The sequence below is a fragment of the Muntiacus reevesi genome, chromosome 3 (genome assembly GCF_963930625.1).
Source record: "Muntiacus reevesi chromosome 3, mMunRee1.1, whole genome shotgun sequence".
NCBI lineage: Eukaryota > Metazoa > Chordata > Mammalia > Artiodactyla > Cervidae > Muntiacus > Muntiacus reevesi.
This window is the reverse complement of record NC_089251.1, coordinates 106,266,172-106,282,822: the sequence shown is the minus strand read 5'-3', so window position 1 is coordinate 106,282,822 and position 16,651 is coordinate 106,266,172. Positions and strand designations below refer to the sequence as shown.

The window sequence follows — 16,651 nt, the reverse complement described above, 5'->3', positions numbered from 1 at the left end:
TTTGAAAGATTTTGCCACCAAAGATAATAAAAGGAGCAGTATTTAAGTTTGGTTATTTTACCTTTATCTTTGATTGACGTGGAATTTATTTTGATGAATACAATATTTTGGGCCTACTTTTTTCTTCTTCTCATTCTCCTTTTTTTAATCAAATAGTTCGTCTCTTTGTTTCATTATTTATTGAATAGTTCTTCACTGACTCTTTGTTTTTAGATGTTTTCATTATTTACTAAATTATCATATATTCCTGGGTCTCCTTCGGACCTTAGTCTTCTGGTCTGTTCTTGTTTTTGTTTTTGGCTGTGACCTGCAACTTGCGGGATCATAGTTCCCCAACAAAGGATTGAACCTGCCCTGGGCATTGCTGGTGCTGCATCCTAACCGCTGGACTGCCAAAAGAATTCCCTCCATTGGTCTGCTTTAATACAGTTACTATACTGTCTTACATACTGTAGCTTTTAATTTATTTTACTATTTTACAGTGAATTTTATCAACATTATTCTTCATTTTAAAAGTTTTTGTTGTTCACTTAGCCCCCTTAACTCTCTTGTTAGGGCTTCCCATGTGGTGCTAACAGTAAAGAACCTGCCTGCCAATGCAGGAGACTTAAAAGATGCAGGTTCGATCCCTAGGTCAGGAAGATCCCCTGGCAGGATGGCGGGGGGGCATGGCAACCCACTGCAGTATTCCTGCCTGGAGAGTCCCATGAGCAGAGGAGCCTGACGGGCCACAGTCTATAGGGTGGCGAAGAGTCGGACATGACTGAAGTGACTTAGCACGCACGCCCTCTTGTTAAGCCTGACAGCTTTTACATTGAGGGTCTGAGTTTCCTTCAGCATTCCTGACACCTTTAAGGAAGCAGTTCTCTCTGTTGCAGATGTATATTGTTTTATCAGGTTAGTGTTTAAAAAAAGTTTTCATCAGTCTGAATGCTTTTAATCTGGACATACATTTTTCAGTTTGTTTCATAGTTCTGTTATTATTTTATACTCTTTTGAGTCACATATTTAGGTCACCTGTTTATTTACAAAAGCTTCCCTGGATTTTTGTGTGTGTAAATTATACCATAGTCTGTGCTAGTTGCTCAGACAGTAAGCCTAGAAGTCATCTTTCAGTTTTGGTTTCATATTCCACAACCATTTTATCAGCAAGTCCTGTGTGGCTAATTTTCACCATCTCCACTGCTACTGTTATTCTCTAAACCACTTCAATCTCTATAAACAACAGTAACTTTTTTACTCATCTCCTTGCCTCTTCTTGCCTGATTGTTCGTTTTATTTTTTAATTGAGGTATAATTGGCATATCACATTACATTAGTTTTAGATGTACAGCATAATGATATTTGTATGGTTTGTAAAATGATCACAGTAAGTCTAGTTAACAACTGTCACCACCATACATAGTTAAAAGAACAGTTTTTTATCCATGAGACCTTTTAAGATCAACTCACTTTGCAACTTTCAAAAATGTAATATGATATTATTATGTATAATTGCCATTGCTGTTTATTGCATTCCATGGATTATAAAATATAACGGGAAGTTTGTACCTTTCCCCAGCCTATCCCCCATCAATCTATTCTCTTTTTCGTTTACTTTTATTTTTTAATTTTGCGTTCAAGGTAGATCATACTGTGTGTTTTTCTCTGTCTTACTTATTTCACTTAGTATGGACCTTAAGGTCCATTCATGCTATTGCAAAGGGCAGATTTCTTTTTTTTATGGTTGAATGTTGTTCCTCTGTGTATGTGTGTGTGTGTGTGTGTATATAGGTTTTATTCTTTAATGTACTTCTCTTGAAAGAATCATAAGCTGTAGAAGCTAAGGATGTTTCTGTTTTATCCCCCGTGGGTTCTCAATGTTTTCTATGTAATAGATGCCAGGGGAAAAACCAAACAACATGTTGAGTTCCCACATGCACATACACACAGCTTTCTAAGAGTGAATTCTTAGAAAGAGAATTGATTCTCTCTCACTTAGCAAAGAAGCATGTTTTGGTGCCGTTTATTTTTTTCCGTTCTAATCTTCATAATGTTTGTCGGTTATGGTCAGTACTTGTTTATCCCCAGCATTTGGATATGTCTGTGACTAGTTAATACCTTTTCTTTAGCTATTCTAAAGAGAGAGTGTTAGTAGCTCAGTCTTGTCCGACTCTTTGCGACCCCATAGACCATAGAGCCCTCCAGGCTCCTCTGTTCATGGAATTCTCCAGGCAAGATTACTGGAATGGGTTGCCATTCCCTTCTCCAGGGGAATCTTCCCAACCCAGGGATCAAACCTGGTCTCCCACATTGGAGGCAGATACTTTACCATCTGAGCCACCAGGGAAGCCTTTGTATATGTTTAACACATTAGGTATTTATTACAATGCTAACTTTAAAGTCTTTGAATGGGACTTTGAAGAATCAGTTACACATAAATGATGAAATGTGAAGCATTTAAATAACCTCTTATGATAATAAATTAAATCAGCACCTTGGTTATATTTCTATAACTATTTGGAGTCTCTTTCTCTCTGAATTACAATAGGAGTCAGCAACCTTTTTCTGTTAAGGGCCAGTTAGTACATATTTTTTGGTTTTGCAGCCAACTGTCTTTCACCACTTCTCAACTGTGCCATTGTATCATGAAAGCAACTGTAGCGAATATGTAAATGAATGGCAGTTCCAATAAAACTTCGTAAGTTTCCTGTAATTTTCATATGTCATGAAATATTGTTCTTTTAAAATTTCACTAACTTTAAAATATGAAAAGTTCTTATCTCATTAGAAATATGAAAGTAGGCATGTGAACCCTGGGCCATAGCTATTGGTCTCCTATCTACAATTACTTCTGTACTTAAGCATCCTATCGTATACAAGTTTAAAATAGATAGTTAATAAAGGTGGCATCTTTTGTGGCAGAAACAATGTAGGTTATGTCAAGACAAAGAAATTTTATTTATTTTTTAAATTATCAAATCTGATCTTAAAATTTTTATATAACTCTTAAAGTTTTCTTTTCCATTAACCGTTATTATAAAATCTTGGCTATTTTCCTGTGTTGACAGCACAGCCTTGAGGCCCAGTAGTTTGTACCTCCCACTTCTCCACCCCTGTATTGCCCTTCCCCCGCAACTGATAACCATTAGTTTGTTCTTTATATCTGTGGGTCTGCTGCTTTTTTTGTTATATTCACTAGTTTGTTGTAGTTTTAGAGTCCACCAATAAGTGATATCAGACAGTGTTTGTCTTTTGGTATCTGACTTCTCTCCCTTCACAAAAGGCCCTCCAAGTCCATCCATGTTGCTGCAGATGGCAAAATTTTCTTTCTTTTTTATGACTCAGTAGTATACCATTGTATGTGTAATCCACCTCTTTTTTAATTCACGTGTCTGTTGATGGACACTTAGGTTGCTTCCATATATTGGCAATTATAAATAATGCTGCTGTTAACATCAGGGTTCCATGTAGCTTCTCAAATTAATGTTTTGGGTTGTTTTTTTTTTTAATATATACCCAGGAATGGAATTACTAGGTCATATAGTAGTTCTATTGTTAGTTTTTGAGAAACCGCCATACTGTTTTCCACAAGAGCTGCACCAGTTTACATTCCCACTAACAGTGTATGTTCAGTTCAGTTCTGTCGCTCAGTCGTGTCTGACTCTGTGACCCCACAGACTGCAGCACGCCAGGCCTCCCTATCCATCACCAACTCCCGGAGTTTACTCAGACTCATGTCCATTGAGTCGGTGATGCCATCTAACCATCTCATCCTCTGTCATCCCCTTCTCCTCCTGCCTTCAGTCTCTCCCAGCATCAGGGTGTTTTCTAATGAGTCAGCTCTTCGCATCAGGTGGTCAAAGTATTGGAGTTTCAGCTTCAGGATCAGTCCTTCCAGTGAACACCCAGGACTGATCTCCTTTAGGATGGACTGGTTGGATCTCCTTGCACTCCAAGGGACTCTCAAGAGACTTCTCCCATACCACAGTTCAAAAGCATCAGTTCTTTGGCGCTCTTTATAGTCCAACTCTCACATCCATCCCTTTTCTTCATAGCCTTGCCAATATTTGTTATTTGTGTTCTTTTTGATTCAGTTCTTCTCCCTACTTTTTAAATTGGGTTGTTTGATTTTTTTTGTGGTTTTGTTTTTTTGTTGGATGTCATGTTGTATGAGCTGTTCATATATGTTAGATATAGTTCTTTGCCTCCTCAGGTAGGCTTATTCGTACTTTATTCTTTTTGATGCAGTGGTAAATAAGATTGTTTTCCTAATTCCTCCTTTTGATAGTTTGCTGTTAGTGTATAGAAATGCAGCATATTTCTGCATATTAATTTTGTATCCTACAGCTTTATCAAATTAATTGATGAACTCTTAATAATTTTCTTGTAGTGTCTTAGAATTTTCTATAATATCATGTCATCTGCAAACAGTGACAGTTTCACTTCTTCCTGTTCAATTTGGATTCCTTTTTAGTTTCTTTTCTGATTGCTGTGACTAGAACATACGAAACTGTGTTGATTAAAGTAGCAAGAGTGGGCATTCTTGTCTTGTTCCTGACCTTGGAAGAAATGTTTTCAGCTTTTCACCGTTGAGTATGATGTCAGCTGTGGGTTTGTCATATATGGCATTTATTATGGTGATCAAGGTATATTCCTTCTGTGTCCACTTCCTGCTTTCTGGAGAGTTTCTGTCATAAATGGATGTTGAATTTTATCAGAAGCTTTTCCTGCATCTTTTGACCTGATCATGTGGTTTTTATTCTTCAATTTGTTATCACACTGATTGATTAGTGGATATTGAAAAATCCTTTCCTTTTTGGAATAAATCCCACTTTATCATGGTGTATAATCCTTTTAATGTGTTGTTAGATTCTGTTTGCCAGTATTTTGTTGGGGACTTTTACATCTGTTTTCATCAGTCATATTGGCTTGTAATTTTATTTTTTTATGATATATGTCTGGTTTTGGTATCAGGCTGGTGCCGGCCTCCTAGAATGAACTTGGAAGTGTCTCTTCCTCTGCAGGTTTTTTTTTTTTTTTTTTTTTTGCATTATTTTAGGAGGTTAGATGTTAACTATTCTCTAAATGTTTGGTAGAATTTACCTCTGAAACCATCTGGACCTGGACTTTTGTTTTGGGAGCTTTTAAATTACTGAAATCAGTTACAGTACTGGTAATTGATTTGTCCATATTTTCTGTTTCTTCCTGGTTTAGCCTTAGGAGATTGTACCTTTCTAAGTATTTTTCCATTTCGTCTAAGTTGTCTATTTTATTGGTGTATAGTTGCTCATGCCTGTCCCTAATGATCTGTTATGTTTCCATGGTATCGGTTGTAACGTCTCGCTTTTCACTTGTTACTTTTTTGATTTGAGCCTTTCTCTTTTTTCTTGTGGAGTCTGGCTATAGGTTTATCAATTTTGTTTATCTTTTCAATGAACCAGCTTTTAGTTACATTGATTTTTTTTGTTTTTTAGGCTCTATTTCATTTATTTCTGCTTTCATCTTTATAGCTTCTTTTCATCTACTAATTTTAGGTTTTGTTGTTTCTTCTTTCTTGAGTTGCTTTAGGTATAAGGTTAATTTGTTTATTTGAGCTTTTTATTGCTTCCCGAGGTAAGCTTTTATCACTCTAAACTTTGCTCTTAGAACTGCTTTTGCTGCCTTTTGAAGATTTTGGATCATTTTTTAATTTGTCTCTATTCTTCAATTTCTTCTTTGATTTCTTCAGTCATCCATTGCTTGTTTAGTAGCATATTTTTAATTCTCCATGTATTTGTTTTTTGCAGTCTTTTCCTTTTTAATTTCTAGTCTCATAGAATTGTGATTAGAAAATATGCTTAATATGACTTCAAGTTTCTTAAATTTATCAAGGGTTGTTTTGTGATCTGTCATGGAATATATTTCATGTGCTGTTGAAAAGAATATATATTCTGTTGCTGTCTCGTGGAGTGCTCTGTATATATCTGTAAGTCCGTTTGGTCAAATCTTCCTTGTATGATCTGTGTTTCCTTATTGATTGTGTATCTGGATGATATGACAATTGATGTACGTGGGTGCCAGATTCCCCTAATCTTCTATGTACATTTATTTATTTGTTTGATTGGCTGTTTCAGGTCTTAGTTGTGGTATGAGGGATCTTCTAGTTGTGGCATGGGGGATCTTTAGCTGAAGCATGTAAACTCTTAGTTGCCACATGTGGGATCTCGACCAGGGATCAAACCCAGGCCCCCTGCATTGGGAGCTTGGAGTTTTAGCCACTGAAATACCAGAAGAGTCCCTCAGTCCTCTACTATTATTGTGTTACTGTCAATTGCCTTTTATTTCTGTTAATATTTGCTTTATATATTGAGATGTTCTTGTAGGCATGTGTGTTTAAATGTTCTGTCTTATTCTTGGATCAATCCATTGATCATTATTTAGTGTCCTTTTTGTCTCATCTGACAATCTTTAAAGTCTATTTTGTCTGATGTAAGTATTGCTACTCTAGCCTTTTCTCTTTGTTTGGAATACTTTTTTCAGTTCTTTCACTTTCAGTCTGTATGTTTTTCTAAATCTGAAGTGTAGACAGCATATATGTAGGTCTAGTTTTTGTTTTGGCTGTGCCACATGGCATGTAGGATCCTAGTTCCACAACCAAGAATTGAACCCTGGCCCCCTGCCTTAGAAGCGTGCAGTCTTATCCACTGGACCACAAGAGAAGTCCCAGGTCTAGATTTTTGTACTCATTCAGCAACTTTATACCTTTTGTTTGGAGCATTTAGTTTGGTTCCATTTAAGATAGTTGATGTGAATGTTCTTACTGCCATTTTGTTACTTGTTTTTTGTTTTATAGAGGTTTTTTATTGCCTTGCTTCTGTTGTTCTCATCTGTTATGATTTTTATGAGTATCTTTAGTGTTATATTTGGATTCTTTTTCTTTTTTGTCTGTCTATTGTAGATTTTTGGTTTGTGTTTAGCAGTCTATATTAAACGTGATTGTAAGTTGCTTCCTTTTTTTTTTCTTGCACTGTGTGGCATGGAGGATCGACATGTGCTATCTTAACTCCCCAACCAGGAATTGAACCCATGCCTCATACAGATCCTAACCACTGGATCACCAGGGAAATCCCTCACATGTATTTATAAAACTGTAAAATTTTTAGTCTTCTCCCCTCATGATGACTTTTTGATAATCATATTTTGCATCAGTTTTATGTATCCTTTTGGCTTCCCTGGTAGCTCAGATGGAAAAGAATCCGCCTGTCAGTGTAGGAGACTCGGGTTCAGTCCCTGGAGAAGAAAATGGCTGCCCACTCCGGTATTCTTCCCTGGAGGGTAACTGCCTTTTGTGGGTGTAAATGATGGCTGTTTTTTTTTTTTTTTTTTTTATCTTTTAACCTCCTTACTAGCTTCTTTTGTAGATGATTTCCAACATTTACTGTATGTTGCCTTTCAGTTCAGTTCAGTTGCTTAGTCATGTCCGACTCTGCGACATCATGGACTGTAGCACGCCAGGCCTCCCTGTCCATCACCAACTCCCGGAGTTTACTCAAACTCATGTCCACTGAGTCAGTGATGCCATCTCATCCTCTGTTGTCCCCTTCTCCTCCCACCTTCAAGGGAGTTTTTGGCCCTCAAGTGGGAAGGGACATGTCTTGAGGCATGTCTGGAGGTGACTGTGGGCTCAGCAAGTCTTTTGGCAATTTGTCTGTTTATGGGTGGGGTTCTCTTCCTGCCCAGTTGGTTGACCTGAGGCATCCCAGCAGTGGTGCCTAAACCTGTCGTGTGGGGTTAGGGTTAGATCTTGGAGCTAGTGAGTCGAGAGCAGTGTTCATGCAGTAGAATGTCCCCAGTTATGGCTGCCACTGTTATTATCTGTCTTCAGGGTGAGCCACAGTCACCAGCCTTCCTCCCCTTCTCTCCCCGCCTCTCCAGAAGACTGCCCAAGACCAGCAAGTAGGCCCAGGCTCCTGCCATATTAGTGCTTTTGACTTGAGTTCCAGTGCATATAAGATTTTGTGTACACCCTTTTAAGAGTGGTGGTTTCTAGTGCCCCCAGTCATGTGGAGCTTCCAAAATTAAGCCAGAATGGCCTTCAAAGCTACATGCTCTAGGGTCTCATCTTCTTGGTGCAGGACCCCTGGACTGGGGAGTCTCACTCATACTCCTGTTGGAAATCCTCTGCAATATAATTACTCTCATTTGTGCGTTGCCCACCCAAGGGTATGGGATTTGGTTATATCATGAGTCTGCCCCTCCTAGCCATCTTGTAGTTCCTTCTTTACATCTTTAATTGTAGAAGATCTTTTCTGGTAGGCACCAGTCTTTTTCATCGATTTTTTTTTTCTAGACAGTTGAGATTTTGATGTGTTTGTAAGGGTAGGTAAGTTCACTCTTTTTTGCTCTACCATCTTATCTACTCTTAAGCAATGAATTTTAAACTGTACAAAGAAGTATTGAAGACAGCCCCAGGTACTGTTACCTCTTTTACGTGTTGTACTCTATTTTTTTAAAAAAATGAACTCTTCCAGTGGGCCCACATCTACCAATCTCCCTTCACGCTAGTACTTCAAATTTAATGTATACATTTTAAACAAAATAGATTCTCAAGTAATCTTTATAAAGGGAATTCACTTTTTGAATACTATCAAGTATGTCATACTTACTTTAAATAAGCTTCCTTAACAGTCTGTTTGAAAAATGAGATTTTTTTCTTCTTCTGCTGGAACTTTGATTTTAAGAAATTTAGTGTGGGGAGGGAATTTAGCAGTGAAATAAATCATAAGCTTTTGCAGCAATGTGATGTTGCCAATAAACCCTAATCTTTTAACTCTGATCATCTTTATTGACTTATTTTACATTTTGATAGCAATTGACCTTCCAGACTGATTTTTATAAATTTTCACTCCTGCCAATAGTGAAAGTGACTGAAATGCAGTGATTTTGAAATTCCTTAAACATAATCTCAACAGAGTTGATCATGTTACCTAAGAAGAGATGAAACTTGAGGTTAGCTAAAATTTTCGATTATTCTAAATTAAAGTTAATCTGAAGCAAGATTAAAGTATTGGTGTGTATTAGTGTGTTATTTTCTTGGTCCTGTCAGAGGCTTTAGAGAATGCTGAATTTGGATGACACTGTAAGATCTTTGATTCCTTTTCATTTTATAGCTGAGCATTACCTTTTTTTTTTTTGGCTGTAGTGGGCAGCAGGTGAGATCTTAGTTCCTTGACCAGGAATCTAACCTGTGTCCCCTGCACTGGAAGCTTGAAATTTTTACCATTGGACCCCCAGGGAAGTTTGTAGCTATGGAAACTGAGTACTTTCCTAGCATTCTGAGATTATGTATTAGATACCTGGATTTAGAACTGTGAGTTAACCAGCCAACTATGAGTCACTTGTTTCTTAGAAATCTTTATACATGAAATCTTCCTAGCGCTTTGTTGATGGAAAAATGTCTGTGCAGTTGTTTATTTAATATGGTTGAAGGTATTTTAATCTTAGATTAAAAAACTCTCTGACCTATACAGATTTATAGATACTTATAGATATCATCAGTCTTTTACTGTCTTAAGAATCTCACCTTCACCGTGTATGTCATTTATTCTGGTGACCTTCTTTCAGCAGATACCCCTTTTTCAATCAGTTATTCATTTCCCAGACTATTGAAATAGTTAATATTTTATTTCTTTCTGGTAAATGTGACACAGTATACAGATCTTTCTTTCCCGAGTTATATAGATGACTATTTAATAAATGTTAAATAACATAGACTCTTTCCTTTGTTCTAGAGCTGTTTTCAGCCATAGAATCCAACTGAGTCGCTACAGTTGTCCCTCGTTATCCACAGGGGATTGGTTCCAGAACCCCCACAGATAGTAAAATCTGCAAATGTTTAAGTCTATAAAAGTCAGGAAAGTAGAATGAGTAGTACAGTCAACTCTGCATATCTGTGGGCCACACATCTGTGGGTACAGAAGAGTGACCATTATTTTCCCTTATAGCTATGATTCCTTCCTAACTTTAAAATTTTAATAATAAAAATTTTTTCCGACTGGAGCTAAGAATTCAGAGTAGAATAATTACGGTATTACTATCCATTTGTCAGTGATTCAAAGTTGAAAATAGAAACTCTTCATTTTTTACATAAGGAAATATAATTTTAGTGGGCTTCATTTAGGACAAATTGTGGAATGTGAGTACTTTCATGGTTTATAATGAATAGGTGAAATAATACTATTTTCTGTTTTTATCTGTTATTTTGTACATCATATATAGTCTTACATAAAATGCACATTGTACATCATGAAAAGCAGTTAGTTAAATGACATTATAAATAATAGATGTTTGAACTCATATTTCATTTTATGTTCCTACTCTCTGTGAGACATACTAATTCAAAAATATTTTTCATAAACTCCCACTTTTAAGTGGTCCTATCTACCCTGAATTTTCCCCTACCCTCCAAAAAAATAAAAGATTGTACAGGGAGCTCTGCTCTGATAGCTCTGGTAGAATTTGATGTAGCCGATTATAGCTATGAAAAATTGACCTTAGATCGCCGAGGAGAGACACTGCTTTCTTGTGTGGCTGTTGTGTAACCCTCAAGTCCAGAACAAATACCTAACTGGAATGTGATGTAGATTGAATGTTCTTGTTCTTTCTTGTGTAATTCTTGTTCCCTCTAAGTTGGAAAATGGCTGCAGTGTTTTTCAAGCTACTCTGCTAGGATTTTGATGGACATTTTTATTCCATATACTGGCTGAGTGCAAAGAAGAGTTTTCTCTTACCTGTGAAAAGCCAGATATTTTGCTCAGCTTTCTGCCTCTGAGAATATATCATCCTTGACCCAGAAAAGACATTTTAAGGTGAAAGTTCCTTTAAAGGCTTTCCAAGTTGAATTTCACCTCTGTGATTATATGGACAAATGATAAGAATCACCATTCTGTATTGTTTTCTTTGAATCAGTAACTGATTTTAAAACCCATCATGTTTTGTTTGTCCTGGTTTTGACTGATGAACTATCAATACTTTGCTAGGTAATTTATAAATGAAGTTGGCCAAGCCCCATTGGTCTTGACTGAGAAGATGCTGAATTCCTTCTCAGGTGTGACATCTGTCGTTAGGTTGAAAGTCTGTCCTTAGAAGGAATCTGTCCTTAGAAGGAACACTGGAGAATGCATTGTACTAATAATTGTTATGCAGTCTTCTCTTGCTGTGGTTAATATTAATCGTCTCTTTTCCCTCCCCTTTCTTGCTGCCTCTTTTCCTTTTCTTCCTTGTCTTCCCATATACTTTTTGAATTTATTAAACTGGCCTATATGTTTTTTCCTTTCTTTCCTTGTTTGTTTTTTGTTTTGGTTTTTTTCATTTTGTGACCTCCTGCCTTACTTTGTCTTCCCCACTTGCTTGGGTTCCATGTTGCTAGTTTTTCTGTTCGCACGCTCATTATCACCCTTTTTTGTACTTCAAATCGCAGCAGCTGCCCAGCCAGGGCCCTGAGCACAGCCCTGCGGCCTGTGGGACTGTGGAGAGCGCCCGTCTTGCTGCCCGCGCCCCTGCCTCTGCCGCGAGCGACCAGAAGCCAGGTTTGTGTACCGCTGTTCTCCTCCCTCTCTCCTTTAGTCTCTGTCTCTAAGAAATGTAGCCATGTTGCCTCACCATTTAAGTGTAAGAGTACGACATGTGAGGCTTATCTAGACTCCCCACTTTCATAACAAAGTTTTAAGATAGAAAATCAAAGTGTTCTGCCTCTAAGAAAGTAAAGTAGATATGGTACGATGAGTAAAAGTTTTTCCTCCATTTTGTTAATGCCTCACTGTCAAATGTATATTTATAGCTATAAGCTTAGCTGCCTTAAATGGTTTCTTTTGGAACAAGATTGGGGAAGATAAATCAATGTATATATTGCTTCATAAGAACAGCAGTTTCCGTTTGTAAGTTTAGCATGTTCATGTGTATCTTACTATTTTTAAAAACATAAAATGTTCGTTCTTACAAGCTTGGCTTCTATAGCCTCAGTTGAAGGTAGTACTGAGTTCAGATCCTGACTGCATCCGTCAGTATTTGGTCTGAGTCATTATGATAAGTCATTATGCTGAATATCTTAATTTCTTCATTTACTAAATGGAATGAGGAATAGCTTCCTTATAGAGTTGTTATGGGGACATGCCAAGCTTTGAAAAAACACTTAGTAAATTACAACCTAGTAAATTTGCAAACTGTGGTATTGGAGAATACTCTCGAGAATCCCTTGGACTGCATGGAGATCAAACTAGTCAATTCTAAAGGAAATCAACCCTGAATATTCATTGGAGGGACTGATGCTGAAGCCAAAGCTCCAATACTTTGGCCACGTGATGTGAAGAGCTGACTCGTTGGAAAAGACCCTGATTCTGGGAAAGATTTAAGGCAGAAGGAGAAGGGAACAACAGAGGATGAGATGGTTGGATGACATCACTGACTCAACGGACGAGTTTGAGCAAACTCTGGGAGATGGTGATGGACAGAGAATCCTGTTGTGCTGCAGTCCATGGAGTCGCAGAGAGTCAGACACGACTGAGCGACGGAACAACAACATCACCATCGTTGTTATCATCCGGAACCACACTGAAGTCTCCCCTTGTAACCCTGGACACGAGGGACCAAACGTGTGCTGAAAGAAGTATGCATGTTACCTCTCAGATTAAAAATAGGGAACTTGAAGGGAAATCTCATGCCAGAAAGTGGGATATCATAGCCTCTCCTTCTTTCCTGCCTAGCTGGATTTAGGTTGACCTTTTAGCTAAAACTGGGAGAATTCAATAGGTACAGGAGGAAGCAGGTTACTTTGTTCATGCTTTTATAATGTTTCTGACTTTATTCTAAGAGTGATTAAAATCTTATGTGTTTTCTATTTTCTTGAGTTATTTATTCTTCCAAACACCTTACTATTCTGTAGCTGATGTGTACTTTCTATACTTTCTAAAAATTATTCGTTAAAAAGCATTGGGTTTGGCAAATAATGAAAATGGAGGTATTTAGTAGTATTGTTTTTTCACTGGACTGCAAGTTAATCACTCTCACAAACTTGTAATGCATGGTTTTGATGTTATTTTACAGTATGCAAAAGTAGTATGGTATTCTTTCCCTTTAGTATTAAGTAACCTAGTATTCTTGAACAGAGACAAGTCCTAAATTTTGTTTTATGAAATAGTTGTAAATCACAACATAAGTAACATATCCTAAACCAGAATGCTTCTACAAGTTGCACTGTCAAATACTTCTTTCAGCAGTGTTCAGAGTTGGAGACTCATACATGTTTAAAGTTAAAGTATTTTAGTATTAAAACCATTCACCTTGCAGGAGGGCAGTTTGTAAGTATTGTGGAAGGCTAGTTCCTATTGATCAAACAGTCTTGAGTCAGCATTCAGATTACTTTCAGCCTGAGTTAAGAATTTTCAGGGTTCAAGATGTCATTTCTTTTGTGTGGTCATAATCTTTTTTGCTAGTTATAACTATGCTAAACATACTTAAGAATTACCATGCAGAGAGACCTTAAAATCCTTTCTTTATGCTGGCTTTCTCTGTAGGTTGATCCTTGGTACAAAGAATTCATATTTTGATGGTGGTAGCTCTGGCCTAAGATCTTTGGATTAGGAGATACCTGTGTATCTTGTCACATTTAGGCATTGATTTACAGGAGGAGAAATGCAAAATTCTTTGTTTCCTCTCATTTTTTTTCTTTTATGCCTAGTGGAAATTTGAATAATAAAATCAACATTTCAGATTGATGCTTGATGTGGCTTTGGGTGAATTCAAAAATGTTTGACATTACCTTGTTGAAAGAGTAACTTCCATTTTAAATATATTTCATAGGGCTTAACAGTAACTTTTGGGGACTACTGCTGTCTTCCTCTAGTACTAACTCAGTAATACTGATTTTCTGTTTTTAATTCTGTCCATAACTTGTCAAAATATATAATAGTTTTCAGAATAGTTTTCTTTTTTAAACTAAATATATGTAATTCAAATAATATTAGAAAGAGTTCATCATTTTTCAGATAATTTTTTTTACAGTTAAAAGTTTTTAAAAAAGTTTCTTAACTGTAGATTCGTTTTGAAATTAAAGTAGGATACAAAACTGCACTGTTTTCAAAAGTTGTTACATTATCCTCAGAAACAATAGATTCTGTATTCTACGTTCAGATTGGGTTTTCTCTCTTGATGGAAATATTACTGACGGTTTGTACTGGGATCCCATTTTATCCCCAAAGTCTCCCACTAGTTTGATTCACTTTAATACTTCTTTTTCCATAAACTTGCTTTCTCCCCTTCTGAATTGGAAGAATTTAGAATTTGAAATCATTTTCAGTTTCTTGCACTTTTAATTTTTAAAATCCTATCTGTAAATTAACATAATAGTTTTTATCCCACTGGTGATTATAAGACTTAAAGGACATTAAGTATTTATGGTATTTTACCTGTTTCCTGGCTCATATTAAGTGCTTAATAAATACTACCTGCCTTAATGGTCTGGTTTTCTGTTTCTGATGTGAACAGCTGGACTAGTTACATGCAGACCAAGTTTTCAAATATGTCATTTCCCATTTGTTTTGGTACTTGATAAAAAAGACCGGGAAACTTGATTTGTATCAATAGAAAGACTGTTGAGTGAATTAAAATCGTGAGTCAGTGTTGATAGTGTAGAGACACAGCTTAAATGATTGAACAGTGCTTGAAAAAGTGCATTCGGTCCAGTGTATTGAGGATATGGTATGTATAATTAAATACAAATAAAAGTTACCTGTGCTTTAGTAATGTTTTAAAAGCACTTGACATAGAGTAGATATGCAATGAATGGTATTCTGTTGTAAATTCAACCAGTTGTTATACCAGTGTAGCTCAATAAGGGCGCTTTGGAAATTCAGGATGAGACTGTTCTCTGTCAAATGAGACAGTCCCTCAAATCCCAGAATACTTCGTGTTGCTGGTCTCTCCCCCAGTAAGTGATAGCAACACTCATGTGGAGCTCCTGACAGCCAAAGGGTGCCCATTTAGGAGACTGGTTGCACCACCCTGTGAGAATAAAAGGGAGCAGTTTTTTCCTTTTTATAAATTGTACATTCATTATAGAAACTGTGGTTAAGCAGAAAGAAAAATTATGTATCTCATCATTCATAGACATTATCAATAATAACCTGTATATAATTCTAGGCTTTCTCATATGGATATATGTTAGTATTATATTTTTTGCTGTTGTTGTTAGCAGTAGTTTATTCTCTACATGCAGTTTTGTGCCCTGTTTTTTAAAAGAAGTGTCTTTTATTATTAACACCTTTCTGTATCATTACTCTTTTAAAAGCTTATTTTAAATGATTGCAATAATATGCCATTATATTCCCAGGCCATTATTTCTTTAACAAATCCCTTATTGATAGGCATTTATTTTTCTATTTTTGCTACTATAAATATTATTGCTTTAGATATTCCACACCTCTGTCTTTGCTCACTCTTCAGTGATTATTTTCTTAAAAAAATTCTTCAAGATGAAATTCCCACAGATTCCTAAAAATGGCCAAATAGTATAAACACTTTGAATACAGTGTATTAGATTTCAAACTATCATGGCTCTGCAAAGCATACTCTTAAAGTTCTTAGAGAAATAAAATTAGTGTTCTTTGTGATCTGTTATTTCAGCTTTCTGTATTAAAACCTTAGAATTCATTAAAGTACTTAATTCAGAAGAAGGAGCTCACAAAAATAATTTAAAATTTTTGTTTCTAGTTTTCTTTATTAATGTTAGATATTTCTTAAGAGAATATAGAAGTTTCACAAGTCTGCTTTTGCTTTTGTTTGATTTTTTTTACTTTCATAAATTAATAATTGAATTGATATACTCTTGTTAATGCGAGATTTGCTATTTTCTAATGTTTCATTCATCTAGGTTTCATTCAGTGGTCATTAAGGGTGGTTAATATTCTGATGTGCTTTCAAAGTGGTATCTTATAATGTAGGTGACCCTTGTAAGCAGTTATTCCAGTGAACTGGAAATTCATTTGGGATATTTTAATAAATATAATAGATGTATTTCTTTGAAATGTTTTTATCTCTTGCCCGGGCAACTTAGTCTGAGGTATTTGGCTTTGAGAACCGACTGATCTTATTTTTCCATTATAGTAAATAGGCAGAGTTTTAGAAACACTGGACGCTAAGCCCATCAATTAAAGTGAATTTTAAAGCCAATAAAAATTTAAAGCCAAAAAAATTTTGCCATCTGTTTATCTGATTAATGAGAATATTTTCTTTGACAGACTTACTTGAAATTTATTGTAAACACTCAGTTTCACTGGTGCATAAAGATTTTTGGCAGAGAAAGTTAAGTCCCTTTCAGTTTAGTTTGTCTTTTAGCAGAGCTTAAAATTTTTCTTTGCATTTGGCGAACATACTCATGAGTATCTGCTTTTACCACCGGAGCCTGTTTGGTTTCCAGTCTTGTACTTCCTAAAGAGAACAATCTAAGTCTTCTCTGATTTTATCTTCCTAGACATGAATCACATGTTTATTTACCTGGAATTTTAAAATATGGAAATTTTCATGAGTTAGCGTTTCTTTCATTTTTCTGGTACCTTTATTATGATTATTGATTTATCACTTTTACTCTCATTCTTTGTATGTAGACACACATTTTATATATTATTCTCATATAAGG

The 16,651-nt window shown here is 36.1% G+C and overlaps 1 protein-coding gene across 15 annotated transcripts in view; it reads left to right on the top strand.

Moving 5' to 3' along the window:
• EIF4G3 (eukaryotic translation initiation factor 4 gamma 3) overlaps nucleotides 1–16,651 on the top strand; it is a 340,922-nt gene that overhangs the window by 209,589 nt on the left and 114,682 nt on the right. For 12 of the 15 annotated variants that reach the window (XM_065929979.1, XM_065929983.1, XM_065929978.1 and 9 more), the window contains one exon: nucleotides 11,441–11,549. In XM_065929979.1, coding sequence (XP_065786051.1) covers nucleotides 11,441–11,549 — 109 coding nt within the window. The remainder of the gene's footprint in view (nucleotides 1–11,440; nucleotides 11,550–16,651) is intronic. The other 3 variants (XM_065929977.1, XM_065929982.1, XM_065929985.1) reach the window with 1 other exon arrangement.